This window comes from Convolutriloba macropyga, chromosome 6 (assembly GCF_964194025.1).
Source record: "Convolutriloba macropyga chromosome 6, txConMacr16.3, whole genome shotgun sequence".
Lineage (NCBI taxonomy): Eukaryota > Metazoa > Xenacoelomorpha > Acoela > Convolutidae > Convolutriloba > Convolutriloba macropyga.
In genome coordinates, this window is record NC_134473.1 from 74853915 (window position 1) to 74877736 (window position 23822).

At 35.1% G+C, this 23822-nt stretch overlaps 3 protein-coding genes across 5 annotated transcripts in view; all 3 read right to left on the bottom strand.

The window, feature by feature from the left end:
• Positions 1-23822, bottom strand: part of LOC142340621 (cyclin-dependent kinase 2-associated protein 1-like) — a 575438-nt gene that overhangs the window by 462492 nt on the left and 89124 nt on the right. The window lies entirely within an intron of this gene.
• LOC142340620 (large ribosomal subunit protein bL17m-like) overlaps positions 1-23822 on the bottom strand; it is a 435605-nt gene that overhangs the window by 169792 nt on the left and 241991 nt on the right. The window lies entirely within an intron of this gene.
• On the bottom strand, positions 10750-23749 carry LOC142341213 (sodium/hydrogen exchanger 9B2-like). The gene is made up of 3 exons (XM_075392135.1): positions 22222-23749; positions 16347-16511; positions 10750-12098 (listed from the first exon to the last, which is right to left on the bottom strand). Exons 1-3 carry the CDS (start codon positions 22964-22966, stop codon positions 10876-10878), a joined length of 2133 nt encoding a protein of 710 aa, XP_075248250.1. The 5' UTR covers positions 22967-23749; the 3' UTR covers positions 10750-10875.

Genomic DNA, 23822 nt, shown 5'->3' on the forward strand with positions numbered 1-23822 from the left:
AAGAAGGGTTTTCAGCTTTCAATAGAGAGCGAAGAGAAGAGGACCGAAGAATCACAATTAGATGCAAACGGCTCTCGAAAACATCGAATTTCAGTGCAACTTCGAACGTAAAGGAAACCAAACAAATGCAAAGTGATCAATGTCCGCTATCTGATGACACTCATAAAATATGGAACAGTCCACTATTCAGGAACATGAGTGTGAATGATAGATAAGCAGCAGTGAGGAAGCAACGCTTATGTTACGGATGTCTGGGCAAAGGACATGCAATCAAAGATTGTAAAGTCAATGCGTGCGGCATCAATGGATGCATCAAGAAGCACAACCGATTGCTGCACTCAGAAAACCAAATGGACGAGGGCAATCACTCAGTCAACGTAAGCGCAGCAACAATCAACCACAGTAACGAAGTTACAAGCTTTCTTCAGATAGTTCCTGTCTCAATACAGAGCGGTGGCAACAGGCTGCACACATATGCATTCCTCGATAGTGGATTAACGGTTTCATTTGTCGATCAAAGTGTGCGAGAGATGTTACGAGCCCAAGGCAACGATGTGAAGCTCAACATAGCTTGAATACACGGAACAAAGGATCTGAAGACAAAGAAGGTTCCTCTCAAAATAAGGCGACTGCCTCAAAGGTGCATTCAATCGACGCGTTTGCACCCACGCCAATCTCCAAAGGAGACACAAACTACAACTAAAACAAGCTGAAGCAAAGCTTCAATCACTAAAGTGTTCTACCCAACAAGAGCCTTATTTTGATGGAAGTTGCATCATCCTTGGTCAAGATGCTTACGAGCTACAACGCCCATTGGACTACAAGATAGGAACACGAAGTGAACGATTCGCCGTTCTAACAGAGCTAGGATGGAATGTCAGTGGACCCATGACGGCAAAAGAAGACAAAATGTTTGTCATTTTGCCTTCACAGAAGATGTGAAAGTGGCTGAGAATATCCAAACCTGGTGGGACAAAGAAACCTATACTTCCAAAATCAATGTTGTCAGCCAGTCAAAGAAGAAACTGCAGGCACAAAGGAACAAAGGATGCTAGAGAGTACGACAAAGTTCACAGGCGAGCGGTATGAATTGGGAATGCTATGGAGTGAACCAGAGTCAAACCTAACGAACAACTACAGCTCAGCCTTGGGTCAGCATTACTCACTGGATAGGAAGATTCCAAAGGGACCCACACCTGAAAAGTCTGTATCAACAGTCAATAGATACAGATGTAGAAGATGGATTCGTAAAGATATTGAAGGGATCCGAAGTGAAAAGCACCTTCGGGAAGGAATGATATTTTCCACACAATCCAGTGACTGGTTTGCAATGCCGCATCAAAGTACAAAGGAGTATGCCTAAATGATACGCTACTAGCAGGACCTTATCTGCTACACGGGTTGATTGGAACAATCTTCAGATTTCGTGAAAGACCAACAGCCCTAACCGCTGACATCGAATCGATGTTTCTACAAGTTCAAGTTCCCGAACAGGATAGAATCTGTTTGAGGTTTTTATGGCGTCCAGGAACAAACGAACCTGTTTAGATATACGAACATCAGCGTCATGTATTCGGAGCTAATAGTTCTCTAACTCGTGCAAAATATGCTCTCAAGCGGGTGGGACTGGACAACGAAGAAGAGTATCCGATTGCAGCAAAGGCAATACAAAACAACTTCTACTTGGACGATTTCATCTAATCAGTAGAAATTTCTGAAAGGGCAATTGAGTTCTTCAATCGACCACAACCTCTTCTCTCACGAACTTGATTTGAACTGAAGAAGTGGATAAACAACAACAATGCAGTTACAGAAGCAATCCCAGAAGACTTGAAGTCAATCAGCAGCACGAAGCAAGTCGAAGTAGAACCCAATATGGAGGGCTCCTCAGTGCTAGGACTGCACTGGACCGTTACTGATGCTAGTCTTCAAGTTGACAGAGGTACAAACGAAGAGGTTGAAACACCTATAACCCAGAGGAAGATTCTGTCAATCGTATCTTCAATATTCGACTCGATCGGATTGTTTGCTCCGTTCATTGTTCACATGAGAAGACTTCTGAAAGGCATCTGGAGAAAGAATAGACAACATTAGGACAACGAAGTGGAGCCTGCTGAAGAAGAAGAGTTCTTGAGATGGAAAAAACAACTTCAATTTGTAGCCGAGACAAGCATCGATAGAAGATACTTCAACGGAGAGAGGTATAAAACCAAACTTCACGTGTCTGCTGACGCTTATGAAGACACGATGTGTGCAGTAGCCTATCTACGTTCACAACCAAAAGAATACTCAGCTGACTTAGCATTTGTCATTGGCAAATGCATAGTGGCACCGATGAGGCATCTTTCAATAACACGATTGGAATTGCAAGCGGAAGTTATGGCAGTCAGGTTGAAGGAGCAGATGGTCAAGAAACATGAAATGAAGATAAATAGTTGCAGTTTTTCGTCAGGCTCAATTACAGTACTGCAGTGGATACACAGTTCCCATCGTAAACAACAAGTGTTTGTGGCCAATCGAGTGGCTGAGATGCTAGATACAACTGATGTTTCACAGTGGAAACATGTGAGCGTTATCAACAACCCAGCGGACATTGGCACCAGAGCAACTAACATTGAGGAACTCAAGAGAAGTGACTGGCTCACTGGGCCGGCTTGATTGAATCGACCAGAAAGTGAACCCAATCTTTGCATCAGATGAAGAGAATAAACCTTCATCAGTTTTCATGATACAGGCTGAGGAGAAGAAAGCTGTTATTCAGTTGGAACAATTCAGTAACTTTAACAGACTAGTAAATATAGTGGCACACGTACAGCGAGCATTAAGCAAACACAAAACAGCAACACTCGTAGTCAGCATTAAAGAAAAAGAAAAAGCAGAAGCAACAATCTTCAAGCTACTACAGCTAGAACAGTTTGGTGAAGAGATGAAATCTCTAAAAGCTGAAAAGGAAACTCCAAAAAGCAGCAAAATCTTACAATTCTCCTCAATCCTAGATGAAGAAGGACCTAATCGAGCCAAAGGCAGAATAGGCAAAACTCAATTGGACTTCAATGCAAAGCATCCAATACTGTTACATTGAAAACATCATGCGGTTGAATTATTCTTGCGAAATGAGCACAAGGACAATCAACACGAAGGCACTGAACATGTAAAAAACACTGTTCAGCATAAAATTTGGATTCTAGGCATACGAAACGCTTTAGGATCAATCAAGAAGAAGTTTGTTACCTGCAGAAAGGGCAGAGCACAAATGATAGCACGAGTAATGGCAGATCTACCCGAAGAGCGGTTAGATGCTTCAACAGCCTTTACAAATGTTGGAGTTGACTACTTTGGCCCTTGCTTTGTGAAGATAGGGCGAAGAAACGAAGAGCAATGGTGTTGTCTTTTCACATGTCAACTGTGAGAGCGGTGCATATAGAAGTTGTACCCAAATTGGACAGAGATAGTTGTCTCAATGCAATTATGAGATTTACTGCACGAAGAGGCAAACCGAGTAAAATCATCAGTGCCAACAGAACAAACTTTGTTGGAGCTGAAAGAGTTTGCAGAGTACATTGCGGCATGAAACAAAGAGGGGATCGTGGAACATCTAATTCAGCGAGGAAACAGATGGAAGTTCAACTCACCCACAGCACCTCCCTTTAGAGGAGTATGGGAACGATTGGTGAGAAGTTGCATGAAAGCAAAGTTTGCAGTGTTGGGAAACAGAGCAGTCATAGGGGACGTTCTTTCAACTACGATGTGTATGGTTGGGCAGACAGTGAACGCAAGACGTTTGACTCCAGTCAGTTCAGATGTTAATGACTTAGAGACATTGACACCCAATCACTTCTTGCTTGGCAGCAAGAACGTTTGCTTACCCTACCTACAATGCACAGAAGAATTTGTTGATCACCGAAAGCTCTTACGACAAACTCAAGCCTATGCAAATCTAATATGGGCCATATTTTGTATAGAATATATGCCAACTCTGAATAATCGGCAAAAATGGCGATCTACGGCGAACGAAACCCTTAAAGAAGGTGATCTCGTTTGGTTGATCAAAGAGAGCGACAAGTGAGGGTATTACATTTTAGGTCGAGTTACGGAGACCATCGATGGGTCTGACGGTGAGATCCGCTCAGCGAATTTTGAACATACGACGGAGTGTACAAGAGACCATTAGTGAAGCTCGCCCCAGTACTACCTGGCAAAGATGTTTTTGCTATGAAAAACAGGGCCGGCGATGGGATAGCTGAGTTTACTAACTCAATAATCAAATTGAATGGCACCTCAAGTGGCCATTTCAAGCATTAAAGCTAGAATAGCATGACAAGCGAAGTTTAATTCTAAATTCTACTGAAGCCATACGGATTTGTTCACTTTGTTCAACATTTATATTTAGTTACTATTATTAGTACGTAATCGTCACACATGAAGTTAAATTGAAATTCGAACTCAAACTGCGCTATTACTGCCACGTATTCAAGTTTTCATAATCATACAAATTTAGCTAGCTGAAACAGAGCAAGAGATACCCAAATTGTTCAGCCAGATTCGATTAATTTTGCGATTTTTATACCAACTCAGTGAGTGCGGGCACCGTAAACGGTATCGAAAAACCCATACTCAGTTTATTTAGCGAATCTTATGACATAGTGATCTATAACCCATCAGAGATGCAATTTTTTACATGTACGGCAGTATAAATCGAGCTTGAAAAACTACCAAAAAAATAGTTGAAACTCGTAAATTTGGTTATATTAAACTGACATACAGTGCGTTTTGAAGCACACTTTTTTGAGCGCTAAATTACTTCTTATTGTGGCTTGTTTCTGGAGATGATATTAGTGATTGTACAGTTTTAACTTTGTTTCGACTTGTGAAAAGAGTTTTCACTTTATTTTAACTTTATTTTAACTTTATTTTGACAAAGTAGATTTAGAAACTTTGATATTCTCAATACTTTCTTTCTGAGGAACGAAGTTCCCAAGGAAGAGAAACTTTGTGCAAAGCATAAAGTCAGTTTCTCTCACTGGATTTAACGAAGTCTATTCTACTTTGACATTGGTGTTATTGAGACCAATAGAGAGACTTGCTTACACTGAATTTAGAAATTTTATTTTTGTTGTTCAGTTACAAATACAGTATTTCTGACTGTTTTTGCAGTCTTTGAGATCGAAAGTTGAAACTTTTCTTGACTATAGCCAAGTTATAGGGCTACAATTTGTGGGAACTGGAATTCCTAATTTCGATTTATAAATTGAGTTATTAACAAAAACTCATCAAAAATACGATTGTTTCAATTTGATTTATTTTGTTATTCTGAGAGAAACAAGTTAGTTATACAGCAAAATGAACAATTAGTTATCAAGAGTAATTGAGAGCAAGTAATGCAACGGTAAGCTACAGTATAGCGGATAATACAGTTCATAAAAGTTAACTGCAAAAACACAATATCCAGACAGATTTGAAACCGCTGAAACGAACTGGGCGGTGTAAAGTTTTCCTTGACTTTGATAGGAGAGCAGCCGTTACACATGTGAAGGCTTGAAATAACTCAGAAACTTACTAAACTCTCAATAAATGTATTTGGAACAAAATAAAATAGTTTTTAACTGATTCTATCAGTTATTAGATGGGCCTATTGTTGTGACTGCATGTCTGTACAGCTGTTCGCATCCCGTTTCAGCAGAGAAATGAAAAATTTATGGATTCTAAAAAACTTTTTTGTTGCTCATTTGGTCGGACTACTGGTCATTAGTCACTTTTCTTCTCAGCGAACGGATATTCTCATATTTTTCCCACTTTAAGAATTGCAGGTAAGTTATGCAAATATAAAAAACGCATATTGTTGATCAATATTATATGAATAGATCAGTTTGGTCTGCAGCCCGAAAGAAATACAATATCGCATTAAAAATAACGTCTTATCGCTTTCATGCATATGTGAACAGAACAGACTACACGTTGTTCAATATATAGAATCAAATTAAACTAACTCAGACACACGTTTTTTGAAAGTCACATGTCAGTTTGCTTAATATGATGTCGCAATTAGATTGTGATTTTATTTGTATTAAATCAATTATAGTCAACAAAAGAAACAATTTCAAATTACCGGTTAATTTGACGAACTTTGTAAACTTTATGCAAATTTTGATTTTATCGATAATTTGCCGGAGCGCACTTAGACGTAATTGTGACTCAAAAGAGTTTAACTGTATTCCGAGAAAAGAGCCTGGTTTGAAATGTATATTTGTTTTATAAAAAATATATTTGATGATTTTCAGATCAATCTTTCTTTAGAAGGTCCTTTTAATTAAAACCTGAAAACTGAATTCTGGCACCCAGAATATCAAATAAACTTAGATAGTTAGTTATAAATAGAATATTTAGATGGTAAAGTAGGTAACTACGGGCGAAAAGGCACCTTGTGATTGATTTTTGACTGATAAGAGCATGTTTGGACAAAAGCCTGTTTAATCTGAAATTAGTTTTAAAAAATTTGAGGTGAACCATAAGCGATGTGTCAAGAGGTGATTTAATGAAGTTATGATATCTGAGATTCAATATCACGATTAATAGTCAATTAACGGTGATATTAAAAAAATTTCTGTTCATCTAAACAAGAAACTAAATTTTTTCAACCAAGGTTGTCAAATTTGCTTATTTTCAGAATTTGCAGAAACAAATTTTAGTCGGCTTGCCCTAAGCTGGTGGACAAAAAAATGACATCAGTTAGAGTTTCGCAACTTTTCACACCTTTTTGACGACGATTTAGACCCATTCGATTTTTCAGAAAATTTCAATTTGCAACCGTCAGGGTCCCAATTTTTTCCTCTAATGGGGATGATGTCTTGATAAAGAGAAAGGCTTTGCAAGCAAAATATTCAGAGGAGTCACCATTCTCGTCGAGAACAAAAACACAGAAAAATGAAATTTTTTGCAAGATCTGTCTTCATATATTAGCTAGATTCAGTTGCTTGGAACAAGTCACCTAACAATGTAGGCAAATAACGCTCTCCCCGTAAAAAAATATGTTTTATTTTTTATTTTTTGCATTTGAAAAAAGCAAAAATTCCAGTATGAGAAATGTATAGTTGGGCAATAAGCAAGAAAACTAGAAACAAATTGACGGTTAAAAGGACCCATTTCTTCCTGCATATCAGGAATTTTCAACCAGTTATTGGACCTTCTTTTGCAAAATTCCAAAAACCAAACAAGTGTGGAATTATCAAAAAATTACTCTTCCCAATAATTATCTTTGCCAGAAATACTATACAAGATTAAAAACTTAAATTAAACGATATGAATTATATCAGCAAAAAATTGAACCATATGATAACTATTCTTCCCGATCATATACTTCACATCAAAAAGCAACTCAAGGCTGTAACAGCCTACTAAACTAATATATAATATGAAAAATTCAGATTTCCAAATTTTGTCATTTTTTGAGGGATTGTCTTTTATAACATAATTTAATCAATTACAGTGCTAAAAATTGAAAGAAGACTTTCTTTAGTTGCCTTTGCTTAATCATGATATATATTTTTTCCTTTTTTCAAGAATTGAAAATTTCCTTTCCGAATTGCAAAAACTCTAAAAGTTACTCAAAATTTCGGTCGCGTTTTCTTCAAGCAGAAAAATTCATTGAATTATGTCTACCAAAAGTAGGAAATGATTAAATTCAGCAGATGGATCAAGTTGTTGTTCATTGACGTTTACAAGCAGAAAAAAGACAGAATTAGTTTCTCATCAAATCTGCAGCAGATGTTCGACGAGAATTCTCAAAGAATTCATAAAAAATTGATCGTTTTAATTAAGGCCTGAGGATTACCTGGCATTTTCTCCAGTTACCGAATTTTAACAAAAAATCACGACTGAATCAAAATTATATGATATCAATTTGATCTACAGCCTGAAAAAAAATTTTTTTTCTAAAAAATAACGCCGGTTTTGCTTTAGTTTTTTTTAGCAAAGGAGAGCGAACTAAACTTTTTACAGTATACTTAGTGTCAACTGATTCACCCATAAATTTTCAAATTTAAAGTCAGGACCATTCTCGAGTTTATGTTGTGATATTGTTTATAGTACATCAAATACTCTCCACAAAAGAAGCAAATTGTTGATTTTACATCAAGTATTCGCCACAAAGTGAGCTTATTGATCAATTCTGAGTGATAAGAGAATATGTGCAAAAATATTTTATTTATCTGCAGCTAGGTTTGAAAACTATGACTTTAATCGTTTGTGACTTACAAAAAAAGGGGTGATTTATTCAAACTGTATTATCTGAAATTCAAAATCAAGATAAATAGTCAAAATCAATGATTTTGAAATTTTTCCTTTCAAATCAACTAATCTAGACACTAGGTTTTGTTCAGTCATTTGGAGAAAATAACTGCAGATAAGCACTAAACCAGAGTATTCCATTTCGTCAAAAATTAATATCTAATTAAAATTACCTTAGCTGCAAAAGGGTGTAAGGATATTGTTAGGGTATTGTTGACTTATGGTAAGGGATAAGAAACAACATCGCCCAACTTTTTCGTGCATTTCGGTTCGCAATACCCAGCCAAATCGGTTTCAAGTCGTTTTTTCTACAAAAATCTCAGAACTTAAAGGCAACAGTCCCGAATTGTTTTTTCTCAACCCGAAAAAGAGAGGCTTTGCTACCAAAAATTTAGAGGAGTCACCATTAATGTCTAGAAGAAAAACACAGAAAGCTTATTATTTTTTGCATAAACACTCCCCTCATAGATACGCTAGATTCAATTTTTTGAAACAGCGAGCCAGCTGGTTACTCTAAGGACCTTTTAAAAAGCATTCTGTGTTACAAACAATGTTCTATTTAAAATTTGGCACTCTAACAATTTTGGACTAGAAACAAAGTCACCTTAGAAAATAGCCCATTTATTTCCGCGTTATAGCATTTCTCAAACAAGCTTATTATTGGTCAAAATTTTGTAATAAAATTTCCAAAACCCAACCAATGGTTGGGGAACCCAAAACGTTTTTTCTTCTCAGTATCATCACACATATAAAATGCTAGATTCAAAAATTGTGTTTAAATAGTTGGTATGACACTTTTTAGGGATCGTCTTTTATTAAAAAAAACAATGCAATCAATGCAATTAATAAAATTGGCAGTTTTCTAGCTGTGATTGCTTAATTATTTCATCAGATGTTTTCTTTTGTTTGAGAAAAAATTTAAATATTACCCTTTCAGAAGTGAAAATTGCAAAACAAAATTTTTTTAAGTTTTTCTCCAACAATTTTCACATTTCTGTTGTGTTTTTGTCAAGAAAATTAATTAGTATTTTTAATAGGGTCCGCCAAAAGATGGAAATGATTAAACGCACGGTCAAAAAACCATCTATCAACCTCTCTGGGTTGGAAATTTTTGTGATATTATTGATAGAATTTTTATTGAGAAGTTATTGAAAATACAGCAGTTAAAACATAGGAACAAGCCTTGAGAGGCCCTTCGGGGTTTATCAAAGCTATGTTTTTTTCGTTCTGCCCGCCGATTTGAGCGTAAAAAGGGTTCAAATTTGTTCCACTTTGTGATACCAAAACAAGTGTGAAACACAAAATTATTATTTTTGAGATAAAATGAAAAACTCGAACTGTTCTAACTTTTGATAAAAATTATTTTGGATCTGAAATAAGGTAACTTTATGTGCGAAAAGGCACTCAAGCGCTGCTTCTGATTAATTGTTGTATTTTTTAGACCAAACTAACGCGAGATGACTGGCAAAAATTTTAAGTGAAAATAAATTAAATTGAAATAATTCACAGAGTAGTGGAAATACAGACTAGTTGTAGTAGTGCATATTATAATAAGTGCGTTAACCCGTGTTAATCAACAACAATCAAGTTATGAATAGAGAACCGACAACTAGAGGACAATTTAACGATGCCAGAGAGGACCAACAGCTGAATACAGAGCAGGTGGGGGAGGGGAGGGGATCTGTAGGGGAAATATAGAGATAGGAGGAAAATGGGACTTTACGGGGAGTGTGGGGTGGGAGAGGGGGGGGGGGGGTGGTAGACTTGTCGACAGCGACAGTGCCTCTATCTATCAATACAATTTTTCCATATACAGCACATTTTTATGCGTGTGAACAATTGACATGAGCTGAAGCGTCAAAGTTGAAGAATTATTTTTGCCACTAATTTTTGTTTAAGATCTTTTAGGTAAACAAAACTGGAAATTTTAATTAATTTTTCAGAAACCCTGATCAGAAAAACGGGAATATACGTCCCAAGTAAAATTATATTTAATGAAAAAGATGAAGGTTTTTATCAAGATTTTAACCACAATTCATCGAAGTCTAAACCGCACTTACCAAGCTTTAATTAACTTACTAAGTTCATTAAATCGTGGTAAGTCCAGTTTTGTTGGTAAATATTTGAAAATTTTGTTTCCATTAAAAAGATTTTCCATCGAGAACCCAAAATTGTAAGATAAAATTAGAGTATGTTTTGAGATAAAATGGTTTGATGACTTTTTATTGTTCTGCCTGAAAAATTAGTAGATCAAATTTATTCTAGTCTTTATACATGATATGTTCAGAAACTGGTCATGCCAGGAACTCAGATCATTAAAAAATTCAAGCAAATTAAGAGTTATTATCTGTAATTTCGTGTCATTAAGACTAATTTTTTGACACTTTTTAGAGGTCATGGATTTATCGTCTCATTATTTTGTTATTGTTTATTTGTAATTTTTTAAATATTTTTGATGTTTATGCTTCAGCTCTTATTGTATCACGAATATGTCCGCAGCCATATTTAAGACAAGTTAAACTAAAACGGTCGTATGGGTCACTAAATGGTTCTGAAAGAAAAACTACACAATTACAATTGTAGTTGCTATCATCACACATCTACCGAGTTCGTAAGATTATTGCAGTCGTTTTCTAAGTTGACGCTCGAATCCGAGGGTCCTTTTTGTGGACTAGACGTGTCGTTGCTTTGGGTCCTGTTAGGTTGTATGACGACCACCGCCCCGTTAGTCGTAGGCGAGGGTGAGGCGCCGACGTTAGCTGTTTCGTTAATAGTGACCATGGTCGTTGCATTTGATATACTTTTGTCGTTATTACTGTTAGCCGAAATATGGAACCCTTTCTCGCCGTCCATAGGGTTCGGTGTCGGGGATGGGGTGTCAACTTCGGCAATGTCGTTTGATTCGCTTGGCAATAAGTTCATGGCAATTAAAGGTCTAGGATAACCATCTGATTTCTGAATTGAGGACCTTCGTCTAAATGAGCGTCTGGTCACTATACGTTTTGGAAGTTGGAGCAGCCGCTGTCCTGTTAAACGAATACCCAGTGCGCCTAACGGTGCAGAAAGCAGAATTGCAAGAACGGAAATTGTGAGTATAATTCTTCCTAATTTAATTTTTTGTTGGTCGTTTGATTCCATGGCAAGGTCGAGAGGAATTCCACTTATGGCAGCTTGTACAGTAGCTTTCGGAATCCAGGCTATGGCCACAAAAAGTTGCTCTTTGAAGTTCAACCCAACGCCCATAACTGTCAAAAATGACACACAAACTCTAATAATAAGACCCCCAAGTAAGACGATTAGAGATCTCATAACAATCGAGGATTCAATATCATCGAATTTGATCTCGGTTCCGATTAGACCAAAAAGTAGCGGCATTAGAGAATTCCAAGCGTGACCAAAAGCTTCTCCGACCGGACGCTTCGTGTCGATATCCCAGCCGAGCCCAGTAATGAATGAAACTGCCAGACACCCCAGGGCACCCGCACCCGCGAGATGCAACCGCTGGAACCCGAACATGAACATGATTCCGGTTCCGAACAAGATTAAGAACCGGGCAGTGGTGTGGTTCTCTGTTCGCAACAAGGGGTGGCCCCGTTTGTCCAATTCGTGTTTCTGAGGTGGTGGTATGTACCACATTATTATTCCGGCGATTAGCGAGGCCACTAGACCGACAGCAATCTCAGTCGGAGCGTGAAGAAGTACCTGATAGAGGGGTTTATTGCCGTCGACAAAAGAGATGGACATGACGACACTGAATGCACTTATTGCTATAATGTCATCAATGCTGGCTGCTGCTATTATTAGCGTCGGGATACCTAAACAAAAGATTTCATATTATAACCTTAGCAGTCTAGCAGAAAAGGTTACAAAGATTGAGCGTGTTCCAGTTTCAAAGTGTGTCGTATGTGATGTAATTGAATGAATGAATTGGAATTAAAACACTCACGTGCACATTTTAAAATGCCGAAATTCTGCAGTGCCAGAAGTCAAATGACAGAAGTTGCTACTTAGCCAGAAGTTGAGTTTCGTTAACTTTCGCCATTTTAAAGCGTGCGCGTTTCGTGTTTTAAGCATGGTTAAGTGACTCTGCAGAAGTCAATTCGAAATTCTGACTTAATATCTCGAACCGCTTCGCGGTTCTCGATAAACGCCAGAAGTTCTCAGTGACCTCAAGCAGAGTCACGTAACCATTACTTAACCAGCAACCGTCAATCAAAATAATGCGATAAAACTGCCTGGAGGGATTACAAAAGAGAAGTACATCTCATCACGTGGTAACCCAGGAAGACCTCATAAGGGAAAATTTAGCTAGTTTAAACCAAAATTGTGATCCTAAGTTCAGAAAAAACTCTTTTTGTTTCGCAATTATCGATGACGTACGTATTTGTAAAATCATTATCAAAAAAACTTTATCCCTTTTCATTTGAATTCTTTGTGATATGAACATGAGACTTATCCGAGTAACCAAAAATCTTTGAGATCTAGAAAATCACTTGTATCCTATTTGGGTGAAATCAGGAGAAAGAAAGAGCAACCTGGGGCTTAAAAAACTGCCCTAGTCGAAAAAGGTGTTATCTTGAAAAGTCTTGACAGATTATTGCAGGACTTTGGCAAGACTATCCACAACCTTACAAAAGTCCTGCAAGTTCTTACAAGCCCCCCGTCTTGTCTCAAGACTTTTGCTAGACAAGACGTTTTCCTACGAAGACCCAACGTAAAAAAAGAGTTTAAGCATTTTTTGTCGTTTTTAAGCCCAACTATCTGACGAGAGATGTTAATTCAAAACCCTATAGTAAGCCGAACTACAAAATCTGTGTAAAAACAGTGATTTTTTTTACTCTCCGCCATTTTATTGTTCGAACAAGGACAAATTAGCCGTCCTAACGTCAATAATGACCAAGACAATTGACAAAAATCAGTGGAAAAAATTATTTTTCGGCAAGAAAGTCCTCACTCATATTTTGAAGTTTTGAAGTAAAATTAAGCAAATTAAAATTCAATTACTGAATTTATTAGTAAAGAAATTCGACAATTTGAACGACAAAAAGTAAACATAATGTGGCAAAAAATAGTTAATTAATTACAACAGGTTCAAGGTGCTGTAATTTGAAAGCAAATCTCTTCCATCAACATGATCAGTTAAATGCCTGTTTTAAAAAAATAGGACGTAAAGAAACTTTTATTAGTTTATTAGTTTGATGACTAATTCTCAAGTGATCTCGAAGCTTAGGATACACAAGTTTCTTTCTGTCTTCTGCGGTTCACCCGGCTTAAGAGAAAAAAATCTACAAAAAAGTATAATCTGGAAAAATGTGACAAGTATATCGCAATAGACAACGAAAAGCAATTATTTGCAACCATTCGCTAATCAGCTACAGTGCTATCGTTTGCTGTCCCCTAATTAGTACCTAATGCACGCAAATTGCGCTGGATTAAAAAACCTACTGGCCCAACTAGAGGGGGCTTTGTCTTTTTCAATGTCACACAATAAGAGGGGGAAATTCAAAACGCAAGTTGGACTCACCCAAAAATTGGGGAGCAGTTTCATGTTTCAACCCCATCCAAAAAGAGGGAGAGGTTGTAAACCAAATTGTTCTAAAATGTGAGCAAACCCACCAATTCTAAAATGTGAGCAAACCCTTGCCGAATTTGCCAGGCGATTCCATTGACGTAATGAAACCCATGAGTCTGGCCAACACAGATAAAGATTACTATGACAAAAATATTTATAAATTCCATCATCTTTTTTAAAGAAATCTTAGGAAAGCAGAAAAAGTTGGAGCAAATAACGCAACAAGACACAAAATAACGTAATATCACCACTTTTTCTATCTTCTATGCGCAATAAATTTGAGTCAGTGGGAACAAATTTGAAACGTTTCGAGTTATCAGAAAAAAAATCTCTTTGTGTAAAATAATTATTCCTAAATAAGTATTTTTGTCTCATAGGAATGAGATCAATGTGATTTTCTGACTTATAATGCCAATGAGTATGGGAAAATGTTCTGTCTACTTTAATTCCAACGTTAGAATATTTCGAAGGAAATTTTTGTTTGCTATATACGATGTAATTCTGGAAATTACTTCCGTTTTGCGTTTCTATCGTAGACTTTTATTTCTGCTGGATTTACTAAATTAACGATAGTGCCCTAAGCAAATTAATATTTTGCTTCAAAAAAACTAAATTATAAAATTTTCAACGAATAGTTTTTCAATTAGGTTTTCCTTTGAAAATATTTTACCCATTTGGCAAAGTTAGCGAATGCCTTTATTGAACAGTTTTTCAAAAATGAGAAAAGTTGTTTCTAGTTGTAAAAATTTTAATAGAAAGCAACATACACACCAAATGCACTGAGAGAAAAGTAATTGAAGTTTTGTTCAGAAGGCATAATAACTTGAAACATTTGAGAAAGTACTACACAGCGTACATATTTTTTATATTATTGTTTTAATTTATTATTTCATTTTAATATTTTTTATTATTTTTTTTAAAAAAAAGTTTTTGGGATAGTTTTATGGCGATCTAATTATTCACTATAAACGATTTTGATTTGAAAAATCCTAATTAATTTAAAAAACAGATCCTGTTGAAATGTTTAGGAGAAACTGGAACTAAAGTTCCAAGTTCATAACGGCTAAGCATAATTGATCTTACAAGTCCGCAAAAATCTGTAATTTTATCAATTTCTCTATTGGAATCGGTTTGTTTACTAGATTTTAGACAGTTTTGGATTGATTAAACTTCAAAAATCAGAAAATGTTCTCTCGCTATTTTAATCTCTGTTACCAATTCTCATACATCATATGAAAATGTGATTAGTTCAAATTCCCGAACAAAAGAAATTCCAAATAATTCAATTTAGTCTTAAACATAAAATTCTATGAATTAGAATTGGAGCCCACTATAACAGTTATCGCTCTGAGAAAATATATATTTTTTTTCTGTTAAAAATGCCGAAATTTTTTTTGGTTGAAGCTTTTTAAAAATTTCTATATTAGTTTCCAACAATTTTAGATAATATAGTGTAGCATTTAGTTTTTGCAACCCAACTATCTGCCAAAATTTAAAATTTTTCGCAATAAATTATCAACTATTTTTCGACTATGGAGGTAAGTGTTGAATCATGGAAAGAACAGGTAATAGGTGCATAATGATCCAAAAAACATATATTTCTAAAAAAAATTAGTATTTTTGACCGGAGGAATATTTTCTAATGGAACCTTTCTAACCATAAAATTTATTAATCATGGCAAATTCATAGAACGAACTTCTTTATGAGCTTTTTAAGACCATTACGGTCCATAGTTTGATTGGTAAGTTTGACAATCCAGGAGGGCAATTGTTTTCAACATCGATAATTTTTGTTTCCGATTTCCCGATTAAATGTTTGAGTAATCACAAAATGTAAGCTGTGATTCCAGCAAAATTGCCGAAACTGAGAAAACTAACCTGTACGAAAAAATGAGGAAAACCAGTACTTTGAAATAAATTTGAAACTGGTCAAATATTTTGCGAGTAACCCTAAGTTTGAGTCAAGGACAGACAAACCCTCCCCCAACCCCTTGGAAGAGCTCATTGTCAACGAGTGATCATAGAAATCTCAATATGAACATCAGAGATTGACTCGGGAGTGCTATCTTAGCAGCCTTGTATTTGACCTGATCAGACTCTGAATCAGGCCTGAGACCTTCTCTTTTTTTTTCTGAGCCAGGCCTGATTAGTTGCTCTCAAACGAAGTTTGTAGCAATGATATTAGTCCGGTCGGTCTTTTTTGATGCGATTTTTCGCTTGACTGATTTTTCGTCTGACCCATTTGACTTTTCGTCCTCAAAAACGTGATAAACAGGTAGCGCCCAGCGGGCATTAAGTGCTCTTAGAGCCTTTCAGCTCACTAGTCTTCAAGTATGTGATTCACAGAATCTGTTTCGGAGACTTATACTTATGGTGTGAAGGGCGGTTCTTAGAGGTCAAAGACCCCCCCCCCGCGCGCTGTTGCCCAACGTTAGTCGGTTATGTTTGTCTCTGTGGACATGTTACGGGTAACTATTTGATGTTATCATACCCTGTTCAACACCGTAGCCCTTGTTCTGAAGTTTGAGGAGGCTGGGCACCACCACAGCCGGGGAGACGGCTGCCAGGATGAAGCCCAGCATAAATGCCCAATTGAAAGGCATGTCGAAGAAGAAGTAGGCAAGCAGGGCTATGATTGGTCCCTCCGCCAGCACACCTGTGTAACACGTGAAGTAATCGTTAAGTGACTCTGCTTGAAGTCACTGATAACTTCTGGCGTTTATCGAGAACCACGAAGTGGTTCGAGATATTACGTCAGAATTTCGAAGTGACTTCTGCAGAGTCACTTATCCTTGCTTAAAACACGAAACGCGCACGCTTTAAAATGGCGAAAGTCAACGAAACTCAACTTCTGGCTAAGTAGCAACTTCTGTCATGTTAACTTCTGGCACAGCAGACTTTCGGCATTTTAAAATGTGCACGTGAGTGTTTTAATACAAATTAACACAAAATTATAACAGTTGATAAACACCCACACAAATCACCAACTGAGAAAAGTTACCATTGCAAAAAATTTCACTTTTAAGTTAAATTTTATCTTAGACAATTAAGGCACTGAATTGTAGTTATTAATAGAGAATTTGTTTTTGGATTGCTTGTTTAGATTTAAGCGTACTGAAGGCCATTTTTTGAATAGTAATGGATCCAGCCCCACATAGTAGGGGATGTTTTATATAACCAGCTGCCAGTTTTTGTTTTGTTCAGTCAGTTTTTCACGATCGGCGTATTTACGATCGGCGTATTTAAAAAAGTATCATTAGGAAGTCACCCAGAAAAAGAGATTTTTCAAATTCCGTTTCGTTTGAGGAGTTATGTTCAATCATTCGTGCGAATATTGTTTTTGAATATTTGAATGAAACTAATGAAATTGTTTTCAATGCTTATATTTCCTCAAAGAAATATCAAGTTTGCATTTTTTTTAAAAAAGATTCTTTTTTTGTGAGCCCTTTTCATCCTCATCTCACTGATTCATAAAATTGAAGTCATCCATCAAAAGTAATTTTGTCTAAAATATCATCCGTCATAAAAAAATCAATCTATAAAAGTATAATGAAGAAGGCATGTAATTTTAAGCTTTCGGTTATATTATTAATTTACCTGTTTGAAAAAATATTACTCAAGAATTGAAGCTTTTCTTTGTAAAATGAGCAATTCAAATAGTTTGATTAAATTAGAAAAAGAAATGAGTGTTTTAGAACTGAGTGTTCTAAAATAATAGTTTTCACCTCATGATGCAATCTCATAAAAAACAACATATTTTTTTTCATCTGAAGCCTATTTGTAGTATTTTAGAATGATATAAACTGTAAAGACTTATAATACTTATATATAATACTTATATATAATATTAAATACTTATAAATATATATATATATATATATATATATATATATATATAAATATAGTGTGTATGGATTTGTTTTTAATATATATTGTACATAGTACGACGCTATGCATGAAAAACCATATGGAAGCACAAAAGTTCATGACGTCACGGACCGAACCGTGCGACTGTGGTAAAATTAAGCCCTCACTTTTTTCAATTTTCCTTTTCTGAAAGATCTTCATCCAATGTACAAAGGTTTTTCTTTGCTCAAGAACTATTCCTCAAATTTCTGGTGAATTTGAAATAAAAAGAAAAAAGCAAAGCTAATGAATAAACTCGACGTCAATTTTTGAGTTTTTTGTTTGTGTTTCCATGAAGCCTTTTAATAAACATAAGTATATCTATGGAACACTTTGCAATGAATTTCAAATTGGCATAGATGAAGGCAAAAATTTATATCTTTTAGGATTTTTTTATACAGTCTGCCATAGCAATCGAATTTCAATGTTTTAGAGAAAAATTGAGAGCTAGAAACTACAGCTAATATGTTTTGATGACTCTCCAACAGTGCTTTTTCGAAGATTATGAGTAGTTTCATTGTAGTTTCATCGTTTCAAAAAGATATTGGTCATTACGGAAAAGTTTAAAAAGTTGTAAACTGTGACCTCCCACAGATTATGAGTACTTATTTTTCATCGCGCTGAACCCATAGTCACAATTAGATTTTCCATTTTTTCACAAATATGATTTTTTTTACAAAAAAAATTGCAGCTGCAGTTTTCACACCAGAAGTGCATAATACTACAGAGTGTCAGCAATTAAAAAAGTTTTCGGACACTTCAATTTCATGGTTTGTTTATGTTGTTAACCATATGCACAGTTACCGCTTGGTGGATCTTTATTGGGCATGAGTATAACCACTTTAAGCTGCAGAATTGTGCTTCTATATAAATTTTATTCAAAATAGAAAAACTGTACAAGAAACGTAATTAAAACTTAAAAACGACAAGAAACGTTTCTAGTCAAAGCAATTATAAGCAAAATGAAATAATTGTATAAAATACGTGTTTCACAAAACATAAAAACTGTAAGAAGGTTTCTTGTAAAAAATACTCCAAGAGAAAATGCAAAGTATCATTACAATAAATGAGGTTGCGCTACAAAAAATGGGTATGAAAACGCAAAAGAAGCAAAATCTTTAAGAAAAAACATAAAAATTTTCTAAAATAAGTAGTGTAATTAGCTTCTTCAAGTTACAATTTCTATTTTTTGTCTCCAATTTTCCAATTTTTTTTTCAATTGTCATTTCATCTGTTTTGAAATTCATAAACTGCCTTGAACGATTGATTAAATTGATTAAAATTCACTTTATAAAGCGTGAAAAAATAAAATCTGTTAGAAGCTATCGAGCTATTATTTTTGTGTCTAATCAGGCATTAAAGAAGTGAAGATACCAGGAAATTTTCCAGAGCAAAATGTGAAACAAGATGTTAAAAACCTCGACATTTTTAGCACACAAGTATTAGAAGTTTTATTGACACCTTCAATCTTAATAGTGTAAACTCCGTTATCATGGCAAGACTAAAAGAAGTAGAGGTAAACATTTTGCTCTTTTTGTACTTAAAACTTTGTTTTTTGGAATTTTTTAGTGACCCAATGATTGCTCTGTGCCAATTATCACTTACACTGTCCGATAACATCAGAAAAAAATCGAGTAGTTTTTTTTGTCAATTAAGTTCATCCAAAAATGCCCAGTGCTCTATCCTGCTAAAAATCTTGGATAATAATAACTTTTTCTTTAATTAGGAAGCGGACGCACAAATAAACCCTACTGTGGTAATATCTGAATATGCATAACTTTAATGTTGGCGATAGTCAACCAAAAGTGAACAAAATAATAAAGTAATATAACAAATAATGAGCAGCATTTTCTAAGCCTTCTCTAAGACAAAATGTTTTGCATTCAGACAAAAACTTTCTTAGTCGATTTCTTTTGTTTTTATTTTAGAAAACAATAATTTTAATTGGTAAAGCTTTTCAAATTGACATATACCTCCCCGATAATTGTTTCAGGTTATGCAGCGTTTTAAATTTTCAGCGATCAAGAAAAGCAAGCTTGAAAAAATCCGGTACATTTTCGAATACGATTTCCCATTTTACTTTTTTTCCTGATACTTCAAAATCCGAAAATGTTTACTGGCAATTTTGTTATAGATTAGTACACAGAACTATAGCACTATAGCAATCACTTGATCTGCTCATTTGAAGTAATTTTTTAAACATTGAAGTGCAGAATCAAAGTTTCGAATTAAAAGACTTTGAAATCGTTAAAAGATTTTCAAAAACTTAATTAGAATTTAGCCAATTGTAGCCATAATTACCATAAAATTGCAAATGGTAAACAGTTTAAAAAGAAAATTTTTAATTTTTACATAGACCAATCATTGACGTTGAACAAAAATTCGCTGACTATTTCCAACGCAGACAAACTTTTCTCTTTCTGATTTTCTGAGCACACTATGTTTTCATTTCAGACAACGACCAGCTAGATGACACGTGAAATTGAAACTCTTTTCAAATTATTTGTGATTTTTCTTCACTAGACAATTAAAGGCCAAGCGACTCAAAGCATTTTTCATTTTTTACTTGCCAAAAATTGCTCTCATTATTTTTTCTTATCTCTTCGCTATTTCACAGAAGCATTTAAACATCAGTAAAGTCTCCATGTTTCCGAACAAAGCTCAAGCCAAAAATTTGGCTTTATACGTGTGTACAAGTTTTCAAAATATTTATTACAAAATACAATTATATTAAGAAAATTAAATTTTCCTTTAGTTTTTAACATATTCAGTTGTTTCGGGAATTTTTTTTAAACTCTCAACTCTCCCCGAACTTCATTTAAGCAAAAAATGACACATCAAGGGTAGCAGAAGTATATTTCATCAACTAAAAACAATAACCAAAGATTGTGCCCTCTGTATTTATCGAAAATTTTGCATAATACAAGTTTGAAACTAAAATTGCTTACTAGAGAAGTAAAAAATGCTTCATTGAAATCAAATTCCAAATCTTTTAATAAATTTCATATCATACAGTTTTCCTGAAAAAAATCTTTACAGAATAAATACCTCTTGAATATATTCTAACGCCGTTGTAAAATTTAGGTAGACGTTCATAAAATCCAAAATGGTCCAAATATTTACTTCAGTGAAACTTTGTGTTGAATATAACTTTAAGTATCATGGAGGCGCGATGGTCAGAGATTACAATTTGCATTCAAAATTTTGATTTACCAATACAATTCAGTTGATTCAAATTTAAATTTGACTCAGGCCAGATTGAGAAATAAAAAGGAATTTTAAATCGAAGCCGAGCAAAATTCTACAAAAATAATAAACAGGTAATTCAAAAAGTTAAACATCAAAATTTCAGAGCTGATTTATTAATTTTTCTCAAAAATTGTATTGATAATATATCTATATATATATATATATATATATATATATATATATATCTTGATTAGATATATTATATACAATTTATATTTATATATGATGTATTGAATTTATTATATTATATTATATTATATTGTATATATATATATATATATATATATATATATATATATATAGTCTCTATTACGAATTGTTCACCTTCAAAAGAAATTAGCTGGGTTACACTCCTTCTCTATTTAAAACAGAATGTAAATTTTCAGTTTTAAGTGTTTTATTACTATTAGCATACTCTTACAACATTTGTGATTTTTCTTAAGTTTGCCTCACTTTGTCTCTTTTACATTGGGTATGTCACTCAAAAATGCCAATGATTTGTAAGCCGAGCTGAAGTTTTAAGAAAAAACGAAGTTGATAAATACTTAATTTAATCAAAGGATGTTCAAGTTTTTCGAACACTTTTCAAAACAGATTATTAAATCAAAAAGATTATTTAACGTTGAGGAATATAAAGCGAAGTCCTCAAGGAAATAATCATGCAAAAAATTCAACTAATGGTCATTAACATATTACGCCTATGTTCTCTAAAAATAGCGGTCCAGAATTCTGGTGGAATTTTTAAAAATCTAAAAAAACCAAATTAATAAAGGTTAAAAAAAATTGAAAGACAATAATAGATTTGATTTGGTGTCTTATATGAAAAATTAAACAATTTTTCTACTCAAATTTTGAAAGAAATTGAATTTCAGAAAAAAATCGATCTTTTGAGCCCACAAATGATAAAAAATTCTTCTACAAACTTGAAAAATCAGAATGATTATTTTTTGTTTAAATGAAGTTTAAGGGCACCCAGTCAAAAATTTAATGATCATATCTTCATTGAAAAATATACATTTCCTAACATAAATAGACCAGAGGTTTTCCTTTTATAATGATCCTTTCACGGTCAAGGGCATAATTTTAATTATTGTTTTTAGGCTAACTAAAAGTTTTCTTTGACAGTTATTTAGTTTTAAACGTAAAAAAGTACTAAAATTACAAAATCGGCCCCTCACACAGAAGAAAATGTTTTGGTTAACTTTGCTTACCTGGGCAGAGGGCTAATCTGATCACGACGCTCTTCATAAGGAGTAGGCCTTTCGGGTTCAAACTGAGACCGGCTCGTATTAAAATAGTAATAAATGAGAAGTCCCTCAAAGCCACTCTGTACTCGCGGGCAATGTATTCGGCTATCGGTTTGGGCGTAAATGGTAGGGTAATGTTGTTGAGTAAAATACCCGCTAGTAACATCCCTAACAGGGGTGGTAACCCAAATAACCCAATTAAAAAGCCAGTTACTCGACTAGCTACGTATAGTGAAAATATTGAAAACATGTTCCCCCCAAAGTAGGCCTCCTCTTTCCCCACGATGCCCCATAACGCGGCCCATGAGATTAGCAAGCCCAAAACACGAGTTAAAACCCACCCGAAATGGCTGTGAGGTGGGCATAAAAAGTACCAGCGCACTTGCTGTAGTTTGGTCGGTTCTTCTGGTAAAGCGTTTTCGGAGAGTAAACAAAACTGTACTGCTTTTGTGCGATATATTGCATTGCAAAGTCGCCCCACTGCTTTTGGGCACAAGTCGGAGGGGTTCGTGGTTGTCGTGCCCTGTTCGGCCGAATGGTTGGTTCCGGCACCCAAAGACGCTCGGTCGGAGCTTCGGGTGGCTTTGGCGTGTGGGTGGGTGTGGTGCTGTGGGTGTATACTGGTGGGGGGCTGATTATGTTGAGTTGAATCGTTAGAGAGACTGTTCACACATTGAATGTGTTGTGTGGGTTGCGTTTGAATGACCATAGTTGCTACCCCGAATTGGATCAACTACTGTTCGGCAGCAATCTATGGCCACTGGATTAACGTGTTATAGTTTGATAAGTTATTGAACTCCAAGTTATAACCGATAAATTAAAACTTTTTAGTTATGAATAACAAACTTGGTCTTTATTGGACAATTGTGAATAATAGTTTCCTGTGCGATACCTGAAGTCCTGAATTGTAACCGTTAGATAAACTGAAACTACGTATAATTTTCAAAAGAAATCGAAAGTTAATAAGAATAGAGGCATATTATTGTAGTGGTAAAGTGCATGTAAATATATTTTGGATAAATGAAGTTTCCTAAGCTGTTTGACAATGAAAAGCAGTGAAGATTTGAGAGTGAAGGAACATTAGGTAATGTTGGAAAGAGATTTATTTTTGTGTCTTTCGGAGTTGCAGATTCGGGTAATATTCGGAATGGGCAACCACAATTAGCTTCCAAAGTCAAATATGTTGGCAATATATCTGCGCTGGGCTTTCCTTGTGAACAAACGGGGCAAAATTGCTCCCCGCTCTCGCTCTCGCCCTGCAGTCTAGCGTTTGAAAGCGAGCAAGGAAAGAGAAAATGAGACTTTTGGTTTTAAAGTAGTTATAACGTGGGGAGTTATGAGTTATAAACTAGGCGGTAGTTATTTTGGTTATTACGAATGCGGACTTCAATTATTGTGGGACGGATTTAAACACTTTGGGAGCTAGATTAACGTGGATAATTCGACCACTGTAGTTGTCTGCTCTACTTATAACTAACTATAACCAACAGCAGTTTATATAACTGGTGAAGAACAACAACCAACGACATTATACGGACTGTTACTGCGGCCGTGGTAGTCCGAAC